The sequence below is a fragment of the Notolepis coatsorum genome (genome assembly GCF_963971535.1).
Source record: "Notolepis coatsorum genome assembly, chromosome: 4".
Classification (NCBI taxonomy): Eukaryota; Metazoa; Chordata; class Actinopteri; order Aulopiformes; family Paralepididae; genus Notolepis; species Notolepis coatsorum.
Window position 1 is genome coordinate 86,022,193 of NC_140168.1, and position 22,629 is coordinate 86,044,821.

General features: G+C 44.2%; 1 protein-coding gene across 1 annotated transcript in view; it reads left to right on the forward strand.

The window, feature by feature from the left end:
* Nucleotides 1–22,629, forward strand: part of kcnh8 (potassium voltage-gated channel, subfamily H (eag-related), member 8) — a gene marked incomplete at both ends in the record, with an annotated part of 262,061 nt that overhangs the window by 214,563 nt on the left and 24,869 nt on the right. The window contains one exon of the mRNA XM_084312013.1: nucleotides 3,992–4,071. Within this exon, the coding sequence (XP_084168139.1) occupies nucleotides 3,992–4,071 (80 nt within the window). The remainder of the gene's footprint in view (nucleotides 1–3,991; nucleotides 4,072–22,629) is intronic.

The following is a 22,629-nucleotide window of genomic DNA, read 5'->3' on the forward strand; positions in this document are numbered from 1 at the left end:
GTTACATTTATATCCAATAAATCTGAACCTGAGAACCAAACAATTTAAATTTATTGATTTTGCTATACTACAGGCAAAAAGAACAATAGCTTTCAATTGGAAGAAAATAGACGCACCCACAATCGGTGCTTGGATTAAAAACATGGCACAATGCATGTCTATGGAGAGAATAACGTATATCCTCAGGAACAATATAGAGATTTACGAGGATATATGGAAACCATTTAATGAATATCTGAGAAGGGAAGATATAGGAGGGCTGCTATAGGATGAGTCCCCCCGCTCTCTCCCGCGGTCAGCCGTGACCCGGACCCCGGGAGAGACCGGAGACACGTCAGTGAAGGTGATGTAAAGATGTCATTTATTTTTATTTATTTTCATTTTTATGTACATTTTCTTTTCCTCTTTTCAATTATTTATATTTGTGTACGAGCTATTCTAAGGGAGGTACAAATTAATGTACATATTATTTCTGTATGAGAACAGTAAAAACAAAACCAAAGATGCTAACAGATCACTCACCTTAACACATCCACCGCCAATCCCGTTGTACAGCGTGTTTGCCGGCCATGCGAATTCTGCCAAACCACGCTGTACAGCGATATTGGGATCATATTAAATTTTTTCGCCATGGCATTCATAATTCCGCCACCCAGCCTCTGGTGATACAGTGGGACCCTGCACAATAGTGCAACGCCTCAATACCGCCGCCTGGTGGATGATCGGGCGAGTTACAACCGGAAGTGGCCATCGGTGCATCTGGGAAATCCGTCCGGCAGTCACATATCGTTGCGGGACTACAGACAAACACTGCCGTGCATATGGATCGCTGCCATAACTCAATAATCGATATGATTTGGGCGTTTATTGCGCTATACAAACCGGAAATGGATTTAGTAGATTGACGTCAAATAAGTGGGATCTTTTTCCTCCAGTCTCATCGGCAAACGGTAAGAGGACAGTAACGTTACTTTCAGCTTGATTGTTATTCTTTTCACTGCAAACCGATAAGATCAATATATCACCCATACTACATACAGCATTTACAGACGATCACGGAATTATAAACGACCCCCCCCCCCTTTCATCCGTGCATGATGAATCATAACGTATACGATCATGTACAGTTGAATTTTTTTATATAGCGTGTATCGGCAATAAAAGGCAGTTGATAATCTATATATGCGTTTATGCCCATAACTCACGTTCTATGAATTACTGCAGAAAACGATAAAAACATATTCTAGAAGGTATTTTTGGAAGAATCTATGAATGAAAAAGTATAACGTTCCTACATCCTGAACAATAGATAATCGATGTTGAATGGGCCATAGTAATGTCAATTTAGCAATACAATTTAAAAAGTTATAGCCCTGCAAAGAAGGTGAACATCTCCATAGGCTTAGAGTGGTGGCAGAGAGGGGCATGAGAGGGGCAAACTGCGTGGCAGACAATGTGTTAAAGCAGTAGTTAACTGTAGCAAGATGGCCGCCGGTGAACTATGCGGGAGACTCCCAGGGCCGTATTAACGACCGGGCCGACCGGGCCGCGGACCGTGGGCCTCTAGTGATGAGGGGCCTCAAAAAAAAATATATATATATATATATTATTAAAAAATTCTTTTTTTTATACATTTTTTTGGAGGCCCCAGCATTTTTTTTTATTTTTTTTTTAACTTAAATTTTTATTGTTTGAGGCCACTCGTCACTATAGAGGCCTTTTGGAGGCCCCTCGTCACAAGAGGCCCCACATTTTTTTAATTTCTTTTTTAACTTTAATTTTTTATTTTTTTGGAGGCCGCTCGTCACTCGAGGCCTTTTGGAGGCCCCTCGTCACTCCAGGCCTTTTGGAGGCCCCTCGTCACTAGAGGCCTTTTGGAGGCCCCTCGTCACTCGAGGCCTTTTGGAGGCCCCTCGTCACTCGAGGCCTTTTGGAGGCCCCTCGTCACTAGAGGCCCCACATTTTTTATTTTTTTATTTTGGAGATCGATGTCATACTGTGACACTGAATGAAAACATATTTCATCAACTAAAATATTTTAGTCAACAAAAATATTTCATCAACTAAAATATACAGTACGTCACACCCTGCCGTCTGCAAGTGGCTAATCTTGAGTATTTTTTCTCCTCTTCATAAGAGTTTGAGGTTTTCCGTTTGAGGTAAAAACAGCAATAAAAAGTCAAACTTGCATCTCCACATCCCAGCCCCGACGCCTGAATACTTTTACCAACGGATTTCCAGTTCCGCGTTCGCGTTCTGCGCTCTGATTGGCCACTGACGTTTCTGGTAGCGCCAATCGTGTGACGCCTCTTTCTTTCACTGGTTAAGCTTGGCACTCTTTCGAAGTTGGTTAAGGTTAGAGTTTGTCTTAGAGCAGGGCGATAGAACACCAGCCCTGATTCCATACTCTAACCTTAACCAACTTCAAAAGAGTCGCCTAAGAAACGTCAGTGGCCAATCAGATCGCAGAACGCGAACGCGGAAATGGAAATCCGTTGGTAAAAGAATAGACACAGCCCCGACACGAATAAGGCAGATTGGGATCATTATTCATGACAGACAGCATGGACCCGTCGGTGCTGATAGCGGATATCATCGAGCTCCCCCTAGTGATTAGCGTTATTTCTAAACCTAGCCACATTTCTGGCAGACGCTCTCTGATTGGCACTGACTGACGCTCTCTGATTGGCCACTGACATGTTTGCCCAATCGCGTGACGAGCTGTGTCTTTGCCCATTTCCTCGTCAAACAGCCTGCAAACTACCTGGCGTTCTATCGCCACGCTCTAAGACAAACTCTAACCTTAACCAACTTCGAAAGAGTGCCAAGCTTAACCAGTGTAGAAACAGGCGTCGGCCAATCAGAGAGCGTCTTGCCAGAAATGCGGCTAGGTTTGGAAATAACGCGACTAGGGGCCTCCACACTACACACTAGTAAAAAAATAAAAGAGATACGAAAAAAATATATATATAATCAGATCCTCATCCAGCGTTTACTTTCACAGCATCTATAGTGACTACTAGTATCATCTCATCTCTTCTCTATCTATTTTTATTACATTTTTTGTATTGCAAATTGTTTGATAATGAGGGGTGAGAGACGTTGAGTCTACGTGACACTGACGTCCAGGTCCAGGGGTCACTGTCAGGTCAGGTCAGGTGACCACTGATCGCGAGAATTGCACTTGCAAGTTGATCAAGTAGGCTAAGACTCGTCTCGAGTAGTACTGTATGATCAATTGAGACTGTGGCACTCAAAAAACATGGATACAAAAGTAAAACGGTGGAAAAGCGGAGCTGCTAAGTTAAAGTCTAAACAGGAAAGGGACAGAAAGAGCGCGTTACTTCGGCAAAGCATACCAACTATCGCTACTTTTTTCACCCCGTCAGGTAAGGAGGAGGATAGCCCCCTGGCTAGCACTAGTAGCAGCAACGTTAAAGAGGCTGAGCCAGGCGCCGCGGGCAGAGAGGACGAGAATGCTAACGTTGTTATTATTATTGATGCTAGCGACAGAGAAGAGGAAGCGGCAGCCTCTAGTTCAACTTCAGCCGGCCCACCACCACCAGTGGCTGACGCCAGTGCCACCTGTTCGTATACGCCCGCCGCATCTCCACAGCCCAGCCCCAACACCAACACGAATGAGCTGGTTCCTCCTCCTAATACAAGCCTGGTATCCACTACAGTTGAAACAAATACAAGCCGGGGTTACTATTAGAGGAATTACGGTATTCTATATATTTTTTAAAGTGACATATAAAAACGCCACTGTGCGTGCGTGCACGTGTGTGTGGGGGGGCCTCCACAAGAATCTGGCCCAGGGGCCTCTGAAGTCTTAATCTGGCCTTGGAGACTCCGCCTCGCGCCATCTAGTCTATATATATATATATCTATGCTGTAGACAGACTTGACGCAACGGATGCGACATCAGCTGACGCGACTTCCAATCGTTGTTCACGGATGATTTGTAACTGTTTTCTACTCCCTGTCACAGACTTTCTGCAGATCAGCACGGCGGAGCTGGCTGTGAAAGCCGAGGAGACGAGGGGACAGCTACAACACCTCGACCAGCAGGTAGGGATGCAAGCGTGTGTGTCTGTGTGTCTGTGTGTGTGTGTGTGTGTGTGTGTGTGTGTGTGTGTGTGTGTGTGTGTGTGTGTGTGTGTGTGTGTGTGTGTGTGTGTGTGTGTGTGTGTGTGTGTGTGTGTGTGTGTGTGTGTGTGTGTGTGTGTGTGTGTGTGTGTGTGTGTGTGTGTGTGTGTGTGTGTGTGTGTGTCTGTGTCTGTGCCGAGTGTGTGACAGGTTGGCTAAAAAACGGTAACATTACTCAGGTGAGTGCCTGGCGTTCAGGTACCCACCAGCCATATGGCACAGCTCAGCTGGTAAGGATGGTGGGAGGGAACCGGGGAGAGGAAGTCGCGGTGAAACAGGAAGTCAGAGGGCTCTCCATGGCTCCTGGAGGACTTAATGAGTGTGAAACCAGATCCAAAGATCCAAGTCTGCTTACTCCGCCGCCATCCTAATAACACGCGACTGGCGAGACTTAAGCGTGTGAGGGAGACACGCCGGACTCGCGAAGCGCAGTTCACATAGCAAACAGGAGCCTGGCTATTCACACACCGGAAGCTATCGGCAAGAGATTCCGCTCCTCTGCTCCAATCACTTCTAGAGCTGTGTGGTGGAAAGTACTGTAGCTGAGGCTGAATAACTTACTCAGTAGGGATGGATACAGAATCCGGTACTTTTAAGGGTATCGACCGAATCACGTCGTACTCGGTACTACCAAGTACCGATTCACGTGAGATCCACCGGTGCCACATTTCGGTACTGTAAAAAAAAACTGTTCACGTCAACATTCATGCGCACAATACACGCTTACCTAGGATTTGACTTGATTCAACAACAAAGCAGTCACCAGGGCAATGGCAAGCCGAAAACGGTCGCAAGTGTGGTTACACTTTACAAAGCTAGATGGAGACAACGCTTGCTGCAATATTATATATTATATATATTAACAGATTGTTCTAAATAAATAATAATGATAATAAATCAGTTGAAGTTTGGAATTTTTTTTTTTACAACTGAGGTAGGTAGATAAAAATTTTAGAGACTAAAGTACAGAAAAAAGGTACCGTTGGGTACTGGTATCTATTCACAGGTACCAAATGTGAACAGTACCCAACCCTATTACTCAGTCAGTGGAGATGCGGTTAATACAATCATTTATTAACCCAGAATGAAAGTATCAATACAAAATAGTCAAGAGAATGGCTGGAAGGCTCTCACATTAGGTAACTAGCTACGAAACCCGGAAACGAGGGAGCTCCCCCTTCGCTGGGGGACACTTTTATACAGATGGGAGGGGGTGGGGGTCAAGAAGAAGGGACTGGACATCTGGGTGAGATGAAAGAGAGAGAGGAAGAAATGGGGGAAGGGTGAAGGGAGATGGGTTTGAGATGAAGGAGGGAGGGGGGAATGTTTTTTATCTACCACAGCTGACCGCTGCTCGCGGAGAAAATGGAGCAGACGGTGGAAAATATTGTGGCGTTCTGACCGGTAGCTACATGGGAGCACCAAAAATAAATTGGCTGCTCTTCCCTGGGACGTCGCTGTTCTTTGGAGTCCTTTGTGTCCCTGGCATAACGAGGCCTGACCCCTTCAATGCGGTCCTTAATTACTATGGCAACCACTCACTGCAGAGATCGTTATTCATTTGAATAATGATGTGTTGTTTTGTAGCAAGTATGTTTCGTTGCTGTTGCCAATCTTTAAGAATTTCTCCTTTTCAGGGCGGCTAGGTGGTGTAGTGGGCAAGGCACTCGCCACCAGTGTGGAGACGCTAGGATTCGCATGTTCGAATCCAGCTCTCCACATTGTTTTTCAGTTTGGCTGGTCGTCCGCAGTAATACACATTGGCCGTATTACGGGGAGGGAAAACTGAAGGGTGGGGATCGAACGTTGTGAACAAGCGACTCCTACAAGTCGGTTGGTGCGCCTGCGCAGTAGAATCAGGAAGTGTCGGGGGCAGCGTGAGCCTCCCACGCGTTACTCCTCGACACTGAAAGATCGAGCTGCGCAGGTGAAAAGATGCGACTGCTGTTACCTCAAGTACCGGAGGGGACTTGTGCTATGTATGACTTAGTCCACATTGCAGCCGGCTTGTGGGAGGCAAGAAACAGCGTCCGTGACAGGGGAGGGTTGAATTGGATGATACGAAATTGGGATGGGAGAAAATATGGAAAAATGGGAGAAAAAGTGGATCAAAAAAAAAAGAATTTCTCCTTTTCAAAACTCCCGGAGTGCTCTGTCTCTGGTGAAAAACCATTAATAACTAATATACTGTGACGAGCCTGGTGGGGTTCAGACTCGCCACGGTTCAAATACAAACAAATTCGAATGTCCACACAAGAGCAATATCAATCAATACAAGTAATTCAAGGCAGAATCCAGCGGGGAAAAACAAAAGAATGGTCGTGATTCAGTCCGAGGGTCAAAAACACAAAACAGGCTTGCCGACAGAAAAAGGGATTGTTCACTATTCAGGGTAGTCGTCCGGTCCAGGGTCAGTACACAAGGGGGTTTCTCAGCCAGTCCAGTACACAATGAACACCTTCTCGCCTTCACCTCTCCTCTCACTACCTCTCACCTTCACAACTACGAATACTACAATCTCTCTCTCTCAATAAACAACAACTCCAACCTCACCTCCGCTCAACTTACTCCTAACTAACCTAGTGGCTTTGTAGTGTGTGGGTCTGGGCGTGTGCATGTGAGATGTGGGTCGACTAATGATGCGCAGGTGTGTTCAATGAGTACTAATCAGCTACCTAATTGACTCTACTCCTTCCGTGGCAAAAGCATCTCCCATCCTTCACATATCCATGAGAGGGGGGGTGAGATATGCCACAATACATTGATTATGTTATCTCACTTCACTCCTCTCTCTCTCCTTCACTCCCCCCCCTCTCTCTCTCTCTCTCTCTCTCTCTCTCTCTCTCTCTCTCTCTCTCTCTCTCTCTCTCTCTCTCTCTCCTTCACTCCTCTCTCTCCTTCACTTCTCCCTCTCTTTCTCTCCCTCACTCATCTCTCACTCATCTCTCTCTTCACAGTGGTTAATAGACATCGCTTCTCATGTAAAAACGTGTTGGAGAAATGACTCAACTGCTCTATATGAAACCTAGTTTGTCAAATTAGCACAGATTTTAAAAAGTGGTTAATCTTCCTAGAACACAAGGAGAAAAAAACAGCCTCCTCCGATTTCCGCATAAAGAGTACACACGCGCACGCACACACACACATGCACATGGGGTCTCTCATGCGGTATCCCATGGTTTTGATTGGCAGGTGGCTAAATTGACATTAGGCTTTTGGCAGGTGAGGTGGAGTGTGTGTACGTCCCCCCGCCATGCCTGGCTCTGTCACCTGGGACTAACTGAGAGAGAGAGAGAGAGAGAGAGAGAGAGAGAGAGAGAGAGAGAGAGAGAGAGAGAGAGAGAGAGAGAGAGAGAGAGAGAGAGAGAGAGAGAGAGAGAGAGAGAGGAAGCAAAGAAGTGATGGAGAGAGTGAAAGACAATAGAAGGGGTGAAATAGAAAATGTGTCCCTGTTGAAGGAGAGTAAGTATGACACACATCACATAGGAGCAAGGCTATAGAGCAAGAAGACTTACAAGTTCTGTACAACAAGTCAGCAAGAAGGGTACTATTCTGGCAGCTAAGGGTAAGTAAGATTGTTCGTCACACAGTGTCGAACTTGAGTGCTACAGTCTTGAGTGCATATTAGTATAGACATATTAGCATAGAAGGTAGTAATATAGGTAAGGTAGCGCGATTCCTTAGTAGCAAAGTGCATATAGTAAAAGACAGTATGAAGGTTAGTATTGGCAGATGTAGTCTCACAGAAACATGTGCCACAGAGCTTGTTTCTCTTAGTGTTTGACAACAGATGTAGTCACAAGGAAACATTTAGTACAGAGCTTGTTCTCTAAGTGTGTGACAGTCAATATATTGTGCTAATACTGCACACTGGTTTCATCAATTCATCAATGGACTTACAAGAAAGGTTACGAGCTAATTTCATCGTAGCTCCACTTACAACCTTTTCGGGCGATTTTGGCACGCACCAACGGTTCCTTCTCTGGGATTCGCTCCTAGATAAGAGCAGGATTTCCAAGCGCTTAAGAGCAGTCGTAAGTCGGACAGACTTGTGTGCGCCGTGTTCTTACAGGCTTTATTTGGGATAAATCATGGTGATTGCGTTCACGTCGATTCTACAGACATCCTCGGATTTAAATAATTATAATAATAATAAATAGGACAATCTTTGTCTCATTAAAAATTATGTTTTACATTTACAGTCATGCCTCAACAAGGTATTGTGATGTCCGAAAATACATAAAAGCACTACACCAACACTGCAAATGACAGTGAATTAATTAATTAATAAATAAATATAGTAAAAAGGAATAAGGGTTTTATCTTATAAAACCATCTAACTGCCTGTACTCTGCGTTGTGTTGCGAATTGCGAGGCAGGAGAATGAAGAGGAGAAGTTGTCTCAGATCTGTTTTTAATTCAAAGTAAAAAGTGAAATAACAATGATTCTGGTTCAATTACAATAAAGTGTGCTATAGTATTGATATACGAGACACTATGCCATCTGTAATCAAAACTAGACTAAAAAATAGATTAAAGAATAATAATCTTCATCGTTGAGTTGTTGATTTTTCTTTGTTGTCTGCTGACAACAAAGAGATTCTTTTCTTGTTCCAAAAAGCTTCTTCTCCGCGTTCCTCTGCTTGCTGGTTTCGCCGTCCTCTGTGTGGGTGGGGAGGTGTGTTCTGTTGTCGGTCCCGTTTCTGTTGTGTCTCCCACCTCCCCATTTTATCAATCCGAGAGAAACCCCGGCGTGACGTCACCAAGTGACCTCACCCCTATGATTTTCACCCAATCGCAAGCTTTCATAGTTGGTATTTGAAAAGGAGGTGGCCCTTAAGACCAACAGTTTTCTCGTTTCATTGTTTCAAACCTAGGTAAAAATAGTCTTAATATTTTTGGGATTAAGTCTTCAAAACAGTCTTTCTAGCTTAAATTGAATAGCTACAAACAGTTTATATTTAGCTTTCATTAAAATATGTTCCCACATGATTTATCAAGACTCAGTCGCTCCTATTTGTCGCTTTGTTTCATCTCACTTTTAAACACAAACATATTACCTTTAACTAGTATAATCACAGCATATGTCATATCATTCTATTCAGCATCATCAGTCCAACATAACAGTAATATATGCAGGTATTTCACATTGATGGTAAGCATCCTAAATCAGTAAAAACACATTTATGTTATTTAGAGATGTTCTATTTGAAATCTCCTCCCTAATCAGACCAGTTGGGCTGCCTCCTGTTCCCAGGAGATAACAGCTTCATGTGATGTGGTCATCTCATTGTTTTAGCTGTTTGCCCACACCCATTGTAAACAGTTTCTGTGTTGTCCATCCTGTAACTAGATCCTCCTAGTTACAGCTGCTTAAAGGCAACCTGTTCTTTGGCCGTTCTCAGTGGATCCCAGAAGAATGTAACTTCTCCCCCTACTGTCCCAACTGCTAACAACACTTGTATGTAAATCCACCTTTGTGGTGAGCACAATGTTAATCAATCTCTGTAAACACATACACCCTATCCTGAGAACAGCCCTTGATGACACCCTGTTCCCAGTTTGGCCCTTTGCCTGAATGTGACAGCTGTTGTCTGACCAAAGCTTATGTTCTTATGACCTTTTCTATTAGGAACATTTTCCAGTACATTTTAGGATTTATGGTTATCAAATTATACTACATAAATAAATAAATAAATAAATAAATAAATAAATAAGAACTAAACCTGATCGCGCGGATATAGCTATAGTGGAATAGAATGCACACATCCACATGCTGCTCTCAGCACACCCCATTCCTTTCATAGGCTATATATTTGCCATGTTCTCTGTTGTTATTATTTATTGTTGGTTTTATTTGTATTTTTTTTTTACATTGCTTATTGTATACATTGTAAGAGCCAGTGAAGAAACATTCCACTGCTCATCTTGCCTGGACAACAGACGTGCTGTCCAAGTCCAAGAGCGATTAATTGCACAGATGTAGGATGAATAAACCCTTTAACCTCTTAAGCCCTAGCCATATTTTCTGAAAATCTGCCTAAAAATTCATACCTAAGTAAATGGAAGATTGCTCCACTTCTGCAAGGTCCGTTTGCATGTTCTTGGTATCTAGGGACATCTATGGATATCAGGGAATGTATTCCCAGTGTCAGAAATATTGTGTCTGTTACTAGGCTTGAGTAAATTGTAATGAACCAAAGGATAATATCAATTATATATATATGTGCCTGTGCATTAGCTACTATTTCGTTACTATCTCATAATGCGATACGAGTGCCAGGCGTACAGTCAGCTGTAACGTCCCCAGGCCCGGCCCTTGCTGGGCCGGTCATGAGAATGACAGTGGACATTTCCTCCCTTCTGACATTGGTCCCCTACCTCCCTCTAGTGACCAAAGCCTGATGGTGCAGGCGGCCATTTTATTATGGTTCAAGATAATAGATTTAATTTTGAATGATCTATTATCTTGGGCCATCCCTGTCTTTGTGTGATGTCTTCTCCCTGTCTGGTTGTTGTGTGTGTCATTGCTTTTTGTGTCTAGTTGTGTTTATGGTGTCATTGCTTTTTGTGTCTAGGTTGTGTTATTGATTCTGTGTTTTGGCCTGGCCCTGCCAGGTGTTGATTGTTGTTAATTAGTGTTGGTATTTAGGTGTCTGTTTGTCGTCACTTCCTCGTGGCGTCATTGTCAACTGTACCCTCCTTGTGACCCTCACTCCTCCGTGTTCCCATGCCCGTCGTGCCTCTCCGTTCCTTGTGTCATGTTCTTAAGTCTAGTCTTGTAAGTAGTATATGTATTCCGTTTTCGTTCATCTTTGTTTTCCCTTGCCCTTCAGTGTTGCTTTGTATTGTTTCGTCGTCCCAGTAAAGTCTGTATATATTTCCACGTATCCTGCTGTCTCTGCCTCCTCTCTTCCCTGTCTGCAAATTGCATTCTCACCCTCACAGCACCCCCAATCCTAACAGTCAGCTACCTCTCCAGAACCCACCCGCCCGAACCCAGAGGTCAAACCTACTAGCTAGAGATTAGCGTCACATAGCTGGCCTTTTTCTGAAAACCCAAATAAGCTAGCTAAGTAGCCAAGCACATAGACTGTTCCATAGCATATGCCTTCAGTTGATCATGACAAATCCTCTCTTACCTTGACGATTAAAAATCCCCCATAATTTAGTAAATAGTATTCCCATGGCTGGTGTTGAGATTTACGTTGTAGCCAGCCAGCTAGCGTTGATGCTATGAGGTAACATTAAATACAGACAGCTTTTGATTACCAATGATAGCTAGCAAGCTAACTCAATAGCTTTGTTTGTCTGGACTATCATACTACCTAACATACCCAACTAACGTTAACGTTAATGCCATTCAGAATTTATTAACATAGCTACAACACACAGTAACGTTAATACAATTACATGCATCATTGTTCACAATGAACGGGTGGGGCTAGTCGAAAAGGACTGGACACAGGGACAAGTTAAACATAGATCAATTAATTTAATACAACAGGTAGTTTGATTATTTACGGCTTTGACGCGTGCACTCTCTCCTGTCGATTAAAATCAGCAGCTCTTCCTCCTCATCATCGATTGCCTGTAGCTGCATTTGCATGTGTGAGCCGCGGTGTCTCTCTGCTCTCCTTTGGAAACTAGCGTTAGCTCAAGAGCACAGAACCGGACGACACAAGTGTTTCCGCTAGCGACAACAATAACACTTCCAGTCGGGGGGTTTCAAAATAAAAGAGCGACGTCTAAACAGGAAAGACGTTTATTTTGTACATTCGTGGCACGCACTTATTTCTTGAGACGATTTTGTGTTTATGGAAAACTTTTTTTTAAATGAAAACGAAATGAAAACGAAAAAGATCGGATCCGTCTTCGTCTGGACAAGGCCTTAGTAACTTAGTTACTTTTCAGTAAAGTAACTAGATAACTTTTTCAGTAATCAGTAATCAGATAACTTTTACAAGTAATCTGTAGCATCACTGTATGTAACGGATGGTGCTGCGAAGTGCAGTCACGAAGGACTTCAGATGTTGTGAAGTGACTGGGGTGAGTAGCGGTGCTATGGGTTAAACTCACTCTCATCCTCAAAAGACACATAGACACGTTACGAAGCAGGGAGTTCACTTCTTGGTATAGCGGTCTGTGCTGTTGCCTGTGGTGTGGGAGACCACGGGTTAGAAACTCCCTCTGGGCATCAAAGTTTAAGGTGACTCATCTTTGACAGTGAATAACACCAACACCACCATTTCATTGTATACCTGTATGCCGTGACAATTAAAACTCTTGACTTGACTTGACTTGCTAAAAATTACCAGACATGAAAACCTGCCACTGAGCTCGTTCAGCACCTTCCTGAGATTACGTGTACAAAAGATCTAAGCAAATGAATAAAGGGAAGATGATTAAACAGAAGGTTTTGTAGATACAGTACTGAATTCTGCCATCCGGACACATGCAATTTGAAATATTATTATAGAATATCAGGCCTAGGGTTCGGTACAAGACCCCAGAATGTTATGGATATCGGTAAAGAGTTTTATCAAGGGAAACACTGCTGTCTTTGCCTCCAACCTCCGCAAGAAACGTCAATCCAAATTGGTAGAGCTGGAAACGCTTTACTCGTCATTGTTCTCCTCTTTACAACGCAACTACTCGTGTCAATTGGAGTCTCAAATTAATGTGTTAAAAAAGAAAATTAACTCCATTTTAAGACAACAATCTGAATTTCAAATACGCAGTACAAGACAACATTATTACTTTCATGGCTCTAAACCGAGTCACCTACTAGCTATGAAGATACGATCCAATGAACAATTTGCTGATATCCCTGCTATCCCTGTTATTACAGACCCCAAAAAAATCAACGAGACTTTCAGTACGTTTTACTCCAACCTGTACAAGTCAGAAGTGGTTTTCGATCATAATAAACTGGATACATTTCTTGATCAAATTAACTTACCTAAACTTTCAGAGGAAGACGCTAAACAGTTAGATGCACCTATTACACTAGAGGAACTTAGGGAGGCTATATCTGAATTGCAAAGTGGTAAGGCCCCTGGTTGGGATGGTATTCCACCAGAACTGTACCTCTCATGTTGGGATGTAATTGGACCCCTATTACTTGATATGATTTTATACTCAATCAAAGAGGGGAACTTCTCCAGGGACGTTAATATGGCACTCATATCTGTCCTCCTTAAAAAAGACAAAGACCCCACCGAATGTGGTAGTTATAGACCCTTAAGCCTCCTTGGAACCGATCTCAAGCTGTACGCTAAGGTACTAGCCATCTGACTTCAAAAGCATATGACATCTTTAGTTCATCCTGATCAGACAGGCTTCATAAGAGGCTGCCTGATCACGGATAATATTAGACGGTTACTGCATGTGATAGATTCCAGCAAGGATGCCGTGCCTTCTACAGCTGTATTATCCTTGGATGCGATGAAGGCCTTTGACATGTTGGAATGGTCTTATTTATGGGCAGTACTTGGAAGGATGGGGTTAGGAGAGGGATTCATTCATATGATCAAAGTACTATACACAGATCCATCGGCCATGATTTTAACAGGTAAATTCATCTCCCCACACTTCCCTGTGTCGCGCTCGTCCAGACAGGGTTGTCCTCTTTGTCCCGGACTATTTTCTCTATCCCTAGAGCCTTTGGCACAGTATATAAGACAATCCCAGTCCATAGAGCCGATCTCAATTAAGGGCACACAGCATCATATTAGTTTATATGCGGACGATGTAATATTGTTCATGCAAAACCCTACCACTTCACTACCTCATCTTCTCAAAGTAATAGATGATTTTGGCAATCTATCGGGATTTAAGATAAACTGGCCAAAATCGGCCTTCCTTCCACTTAATGTGACTGCGAAGGCTACCTCCCTCCCAGTAAATATACCCATGGTAGAACACTTTAGATGTCTTGGAGTTGAAATATTCCCTACTATATGCCAAACGGTGAAGTATAATTATTCCGGATTCCTAGATAGGATCACAAATGACTTCGGCAGGTGGTCAAAACTAAAAAACTCAGTACAAGCCCGAGCATCAATAGTTAAGATGGATGTTTTATCCAGAATTAACTTATTCAGCTCGATGTTGATTTTGATTGGGATGAAGTCTGGGCAAACGTTTGGGTGTCGTTTGGTGTCGTCATCAACAGATTATAGCAGCAAGAATGGCAGTGAAGTACCTGGGCTGTATGCTGGATGACAGTCAGGGGGGGGGGGGGGGGTGGCCTTACAGGTGCTGGGTAAGGTAAATGCCCGCACCAGGTTTTTGGCTAGAAAGGCCAATCTTCTTGACAGGGAAAGCCTTAGACTACTGGCCAACAGCCTGGTGCAGTGTCATTTTGATTATGCTAGTGTAGCCTGGTTTGAGGGACTGTCAGCTTCATTAAAGAAGAAACTACAGGTGTCACAGAATAAGCTGATCAGGGTTGTGATGGGCCTAGGACCTCGTGATCATGTTGGGAGGAGACATTTTCAGGAGCTCAACTGGCTACCAGTTGAGGCCAGAGTAGCCCAGCTTAGGCTCAACATGGTACACAAAATAATAAATAACAGGGCCCCCAAATATTTTAGTAACTATTTTCCTAGTGTTAGTGAATCACACAGCCACAGAACGAGATCTAGCATAGCAAACCTGCATCCTCCAAGGTGTAGAACAAAGATGGGACAGTGCTCATTTGCTCACAAAGGAGCACAGGAGTGGAATGAGTTGCCTTTGACCACCAAACAGATCGTGAACCTGTATAGTTTCAAGGTGAACGTTAGGAAATGGCTCCTAGAAAATGTCCCAGAGTAACTAAGGAAGGATCTAGTTTTTAATGTAGTGTAGTTTTAGTGTGTCTGTAAATTTTGTATATTGTATTTGTATATTTTATTAATAATGTTGTATTTTACTTTTTAATTCTATTTTTAGCAATATACTGTAGGCTGATGGTAATACATGTTTATGTAAATACCATGTGCCAGTGGCGGCTCGCCACTAGGGGCGCTCGGGTATATAATAGGTCTGATTGTGTAACGAATCGATTCCACGTCGCGCTGTGTGTGAGAGAGAGAAGGAGAGAGGGAGAGATCTGCCTGTGTTTGGAGACGGGCGAGTTTTGTTTCTAACTTTTCTATTTATATATTGTGTTTCAAGTTGTGAATTAGAGTCTAGACTATACTTTATTTGACTGGTTGTGTGTTGTTGTAGTAACAGCTGAGCGACTCGTTCATAAGAGCCGATTCATTGCCGTGAGCGTGAGTCGAATCGCTCACGTCTTGCCATGAGTCTGTTGCAAAATGTTTGGTATAGCGCCCCTAGTGGCGAAGTACCCACCGGCCGCCACTGCCATGTGCTGCTGAGACCAAGGACCACAATGGAAATAAGTCTGTGACTTTTTTGTGCTATCCTTGATAATTTTAAGATGCATGACTTGTTGTAACATGTAATGTATTTTAATAATTGTCAAATAAACTAATAATATATTCGCCTGTTTCCAAATACATTTCCAAAACAAATATTTCACTAATAACACTTTAAGCTATTGGTAAACAAACGTATTGCTGACAATATACACTATGACTGCTGTTTTGACTCTTGGCTACATTTGAAAAAAAAAAAACATTAATTCATACAGTCTGTAGAGATGGATTTATGACGTGATGTCATTTGCGGTCCGCTGACGGACCGCTCGGGCTAAAGAGGGTACATGAATTTAACTTACTTGATTTTGTCACTATTAGCTATTAGATACAGTTTAAAATGTATCTCAAGAACCAAGCGCTTCCATCACCACCGCGGTACTCTGCCTGTTAGCGAACCTCTCCAGGCTGTTAGCGAACCTCTCCAGGCTGTTAGCGAACCTCTCCAGGCTGTTAGCGAACCTCTCCTGGTTGTCCAGCATCGCCTGGACCATGTTGCCACGCGCACCGCTGGTGGACGGTCGGGCTGAGGGGGCAGCGCTGGTGGATGGTCGGGCTGAGGGGGCAGTGCTGCTGGATGGTCGGGCTGAGGGGGCAGTGCTGGTGGACGTCGGGCTGAGGGGGCAGCGCTGGTGGACGGTCGGGCTGAGGGGGCAGTGCTGCTGGACGGTCGGGCTGAGGGGGCAGCGCTGGTGGACGGTCGGGCTGAGGGGGCAGTGCTGGTGGACGGTCGGGCTGAGGGGGCAGCGCTGGTGGACGGTCGGGCTGAGGGGGCAGCGCTGGTGGACGGTCGGGCTGAGGGGGCAGTGCTGGTGGACGGTCGGGCTGAGGGGGCAGTGCTGGTGGACGGTCGGGCTGAGGGGGCAGCGCTGGTGGACGGTCGGGCTGAGGGGGCAGCGCTGGTGGACGGTCGGGCTGAGGGGGCAGCGCTGGTGGACGGTCGGGCTGAGGGGGCAGTGCTGCTGGACGGTCGGGCTGAGGGGGCAGCGCTGGTGGATGGTCGGGCTGAGGGAGCAGTGCTGGTGGACGGTCGGGCTGAGGGGGCAGTGCTGGTGGACGGTCGGGCTGAGGGGGCAGTGCTGGTGGACGGTCGGGCTGAGGGGGCAGCGCTGGTGGACGGTCGGGCCGAGGGGGCAGCGCTGGTGGACGGTCGGGCTGAGGGGGCAGCGCTGGTGGACGGTCGGGCTGAGGGGGCAGTGCTGGTGGATGGTCGGGCTGAGGGGGCAGCGCTGCTGGACGATCGGGCTGAGATGTCATGTTCTACAGTATGACTTACTACTGTCGGGTCTTTATACCTGTATCACTGTACATATTAATACTACAACTCTGTACATGTAACTGATGAGCACTATTACTCAGTAATATTTATATATTTTATACCCAGTTTAATCACCTGTGCATTGTATGTTACTATTGCACTTTACTGTTACATTTGTACTCTGGTTAGATGCCAAACTTATTTTTGTTGTATTGTACTTGTGCTGTATGATGACATTATACAACGGCATGCAAATTTCTCGATTCTGATTGGCCATTAACACGTCTTTATTGGCAACAATCCACGCTGCTGGCCCAGGACCCGCCCACAACCGACCCACATCACATCACTCCGCCGGATCACAAGAAGGTGGCCAATAATCTTTACAAATGGATATGTTAATGGCGACTAAACGACTAAATATCAAGCGATTCTGTCACAGCGAATGTCTTAGTCGTTTAAACAATGTTGGATGATGTAATTGATGGGTCTTGAATCATTCTGTAACAAAAGAAAAATCGCGGATTGATTGATGGATTAATTTGCGATTTTTTTTTCAATTTCTTTTTCCTTTCGACTGTCAGCGCTCGCTCTAGTCTCCACCCACCGCCACACACCCCCCCCCCCCCCACACACATACACACACACACACACACACACACACACACACGCACGCACACGCACGCACACACACACACACACACTCTGCCTGCAACGCGGGGGATAGTCAGAGAGCTGGGTGCTGCGCTGTTCTAAGTGAGCATGGCCTATTGAGTTGATTGATTGATTGATTGCTAATTTTATTACTGTACGCTTGGTTTCCAACTGGTTAAGTTTAGGCCCTCTACAGTAGGTTTAAAAAAATAAATAAAAGAATAGGGCGAAGAAAACGTTTTTTTCCTATAGGGCAAAGAAGACTTTTTAATTTGTTTTACCTACTTTATATAGAAGCATCTAAGAATGAAGTTCTATGGAAAGTAGGTCTGCATTCCCTTAACAATTGTGTGTATTGAGCCGTACTGTATTGTACCCATTCTGCATCTGGTAATAAAATTTTCAATCAATCATTCCAATAATACACAGTTGGATGTGTTAGTTGGTTGGATGCACTTCAAGCTGCTTCCACATGAGGCAACTTCTCTCAATCATTCCAATAATACACAGTTGGATGTGTTAGTTTGGTTGGATGCACTTCAAGCTGCTTCCACATGGAGGCAACTTGTCTTTTTTGTAGTTGTGGGAACTACTTTTTCTGGCGGATGGTTTTTTCAATAAATCTTCGATTAATGTGTGTTTATTGTATAGAAATAAGGTTGGATGAATCTGGCAGTTGTATAAAAGCTTTACATCACTTGCAGTCGTGATTTGTGACCAATAAACCATGCCTAGGGGGGTCTAACGACCCTCGGCTGCGCCTCGGGCCTAACGACCACCCCTAGGCATGGTTTATTGGTCACAAACCACTCCTGCGCGTGATGTAATGCTTAAATACATTTTAATCTAATCTCATTTTGATCAGTCGCAAACCGCTTCCGCGCTACCTGTTGAATACGGGGGTCAGCAGCACAGAACATATGCAATGCTCAGCCTTTCGCTTCCGGTTGGAGCTGTTGAATCAGACGGTCCTTCGCCTTATAAGGAGCTGGCGGGGCGTGTCTGTATGCAAATGTAGGTGTACGAGAACGCGCTTCCAGTTTAACACTTTGATCGCCGGGGTTAAATTCATACTTTACCATCCCTCGCCAGCCCTATGTAACACTACTTATCATCTGATGTTGACCGGATGGGCGGGGGGTCGTTTATAATTCCGTGGGCAACGTTATATCATTCATCTAGTGTGGGTGATATGATCATTAGAGCAGTTAGTAAAGAACACGTTGAAAAATAACGCTGGATCTTACCGTATCTTCCTCGCGCCGTTGGACGATGAGCGTGGAACTGAAATATTCCTATTATGGGATGTAGAAATACCCGATCCATTTCCAGGTTGTATAATAGTATATACGTCCAAATCATGTTGTTTATCGAGTTATTTGCAACCGATCGACATCCATTGTGTCAAGATGGAGTCCTGCTAATGATAGCGAGTGCCTGGACGAAATATGGGTGAGCACCACTTCATCCGCATCACTTCCTGTTTGGGCGAGCGGCCGATCGGCCACCAGATGGCGCTCTTGAACCGTTGGAGAGTTGAGAGGGGCTCACCAGTACATTTTTGAAATATTGATATCAAAGACGCTGTCCAGCGTCTTCGGCAGAATAAGCATGGCGGGGAAAGACGCTGCACAGCATCTTCGGCGATTAAAGTGTTAAGAATGAGTGACGTACTTCATTCAAGGAGTTCGCAGCTGAGATCATTTTGGCTACTTAAGAGCACACATTGATGATGACTCCAGGGGGGACTATCGTAGGTTTTCTCTTCCTACAAGGTTATTTACGAGGAAACTTACGAGAATGTTAGTTGACTTTTCTCCCCACATACATGTAGATAGGACAGTTTCTAAGGATCAGGGAGATGGAGAAACTCAGGATAGATATTATTCATTGTTTCAAAGAAAACCTCTCACGTCCTTGTATTTATACAACGGCATGCAAATTTCTCGATTCTGATTGGCTGAAACAGTCATTTTACACGTATTTATTCTTCACAATTCCACGCTGCTGGTCCCAGGACCCGCCCACAACCGAATCACATATCACTCCGCCGGATCAAAACAAGATGGCGGACAATAATCTTTAACAAATGGATATGTTGATAGCGTCATAATGACTAAATATGAAGCGATTCTATCACGGCGAATGTCTTAGTCCTTTAAACAATGTTGGATGATGTAATTGATGGGTCATGAGTCATTATAGAACAAAAGAAAAATCGCGCGAATTGATTGATTGATTAATTAATTTGCAATTTTTTTTCCTTCCTCTTCCTTGCCAGAGCTCGTCTGGCTTCCAGACACACTCACTCGGTCACGCGCGCGCGCACACACACACACACACATACACACACACACACACACACACACACACACACACACACACACACACACACACACACACACACACACACACACACACACACACACTCACACACAATGTCTTTGATTAATTGCAATGTTTTTTTTTTTTTTTTTTATCTACTTTCAATAGAAGCATCTAAGAATGAAGTTCTATAGAAAGTAGGTCTGCATCCCCTTAACAATTGTGTGTATTGAGCCGTACTGTATTGTACCCATTCTGCATCTGGTAATACAATTTTCAATCAATCAATCAATCATTCCAATAACCACTAACTTCATAATTAAAAACTAAAGAAAAGTTGGATGTGTTAGTTGGTTGGATGTCTTAGTTGAAAGGCAGTTGGATGTGTTAGTTGGTTGGATGTCTTAGTTGAAAGGCAGTTGGATGTGTTAGTTGGTTGGATGCCTTAGTTGAAAGGCAGTTGGATGTGTTAGTTTGCCAATAGCACACAGTTGGATGTGTTAGTTGGTTGGATGCACTTCAAGCTGCTTCCACATGGAGGCAACTTCTCTCAATCATTCCAATAATACACAGTTGGATGTGTTAGTTGGTTGGATGCACTTCAAGCTCCTTCCACATGGAGGCAACTTGTCTTTTTTGTAGTTGTGGGAACTACTTTTTCTGGCGGATGGTTTTTTCAATAAATCTTCGATTAATGTGTGTTTATTGTATAGCAATAAGGTTGGATGAATGTGGCAGTTGTATAAAAGCATTACACCACTTGCAGTCGTGATTTGTGAACAATAAACCATGCCTAGGGGGGTCTAACGACCACCCCTAGGCATGGTTTATTGTTCACAAACCACTCCTGCGCGTGATGTAATGCTTAAATACAGTACAGTAAGGAGTGTAATTCTGTCTCAACTTCTCCCTGATGACAAAGTGAACAGAGCCGGGCCTCCATGAGCTTGCTGCTTGTTTTTCTATGGCCATGCTGTGACCGCTTGTTTCTGGCCTGTTTCTATGTCCAGGCTGTGTTCACTCAGTCTGTTTCTATGTCCAGGCTGTCTGTACTGTGTCAACGTTTTCCTTTTCAGGTATTCTGAGTTGATTTGGTTGGGCCAGATAGATTGGTGTCTGTCCTGAAGCCCTGGTGTGTGTGGGCAGAGCTTCAGGGCCAGCTGGCAGAGGAGACTCTTATCTTGGTTCATCTCTTGGCTCTGAAGGGCTTTGTACTGGTGAGAGTGGGGGTCACTTGATTGGAGGTGTGTATAAAATGTGATGGCTCGCTTTTTAATTTGAATAATTAGAGGGTATATTGGCCAAGTTCTGCCCCGCATGCGTTGTTGGCAGTGTGTCTGTTAACTCAAGTATGTTTTTGCACTAATAGATAGTCATGGAAAGTCATGGTTAGTTAATGGACCCCACACTTCACTGTCATATAATATTATTGGAGTTATAACAGAATTTAGAATTGCTTGCCAGGCCTCTCTCTCTCTCTCTCTCTCTCTCTCTCTCTCTCTCTCTCTCTCTCTCTCTCTCTCTCTCTCTCTCTCTCTCTCTCTCTCTCTCTCTCTCTCTCTCTCTCTCTCTCTCTCTCACTCACTCACTCACTCACTCACTCACTCTCTCTCCTCACTCTCTCTCTGTTTCTCTCTATCTCCCTCTCTCTGTGAGGACAGTTTGACAGGTTGTCTCTCAGCGTGGTTCAGCAGGTTTTGTAATCCTCTCTCCGACTGGTTCAAACCGGTCACCATAGGAAACGGAAGGAGGGGGGGGGAGGTAATAACCCATGTTCCGTAACTCCATACAAACATACAAACAAACATACACACATACGTGTGCGTACACACACACACACACACACACACACACACACACACACACACACACACACACACACACACACACACACACACACAACACACACACAACACATACACACCACTCACTCACACACACACACACACACACACACACACACACACACACACACCACTCACTCACACACACACACACACACACCACCAGTGATGCCGGTAACGCGTTACTAAGTAACGCGTTATTGTAATCTGATTACTTTTCCCCGAAAATAGTAATCTAACGCGTTAATCTTTAAAAGCCAGTAATCTGATTGCAGTTACTTGTCTAAGTGGCTGTGCGTTACTATTTCGTTACTATCTCATCATAAATTCATAATGCAGGCGGAATGCAGTATTTTATTTCGTTTTCGACAGTCAAAAATACATTTTGAGCTGTTTTTCTTATTTGGGAGTGACGTAGTGTGGCAGTGAAAGGGTTACACAAGAATGTGTCCCGCGGCGTGACTGGACTCTCTGTCTGTGAGTGACTCTGCTTTGGTCCAATCACATTCCCCATCCACAGTCTGCGAATCAGAGGCAGAGTAGGGCGGGTCTTCACAGCACGTCATGTGACATATGCGCCAATCGTGTGACAGCAGGGCTCCGTTGTTACAGCCTCGTCTGCATTCGTCTGAGAATTCCACCCCAAAACGCTTGTCTAAACGCAAAATTAAAAGTGAAACCGCAAGAAGACTTTTGCGGTTTCTGTTCAGACTTCCACCCCAAAACGCTCGTCTAAACGTAGCCTCAGTCAAAATACTGTCCACCGCTAAAAACAGCACATCCAATTGCATTGAAAGCATCTGGAATCACAACACTAGCCGACGCTTCGACTAGGTACAGGAGGACTCGGAGGCCAGCCAAACAGCAAAAGAGACAGATTGTTTCTTTCCCTTTTGATTAATGTATATTTGATGGTGGCAGAGCAAAAGCTCTTATTTGCCAGATTTACAGTTAATTTACATGTTAAAGA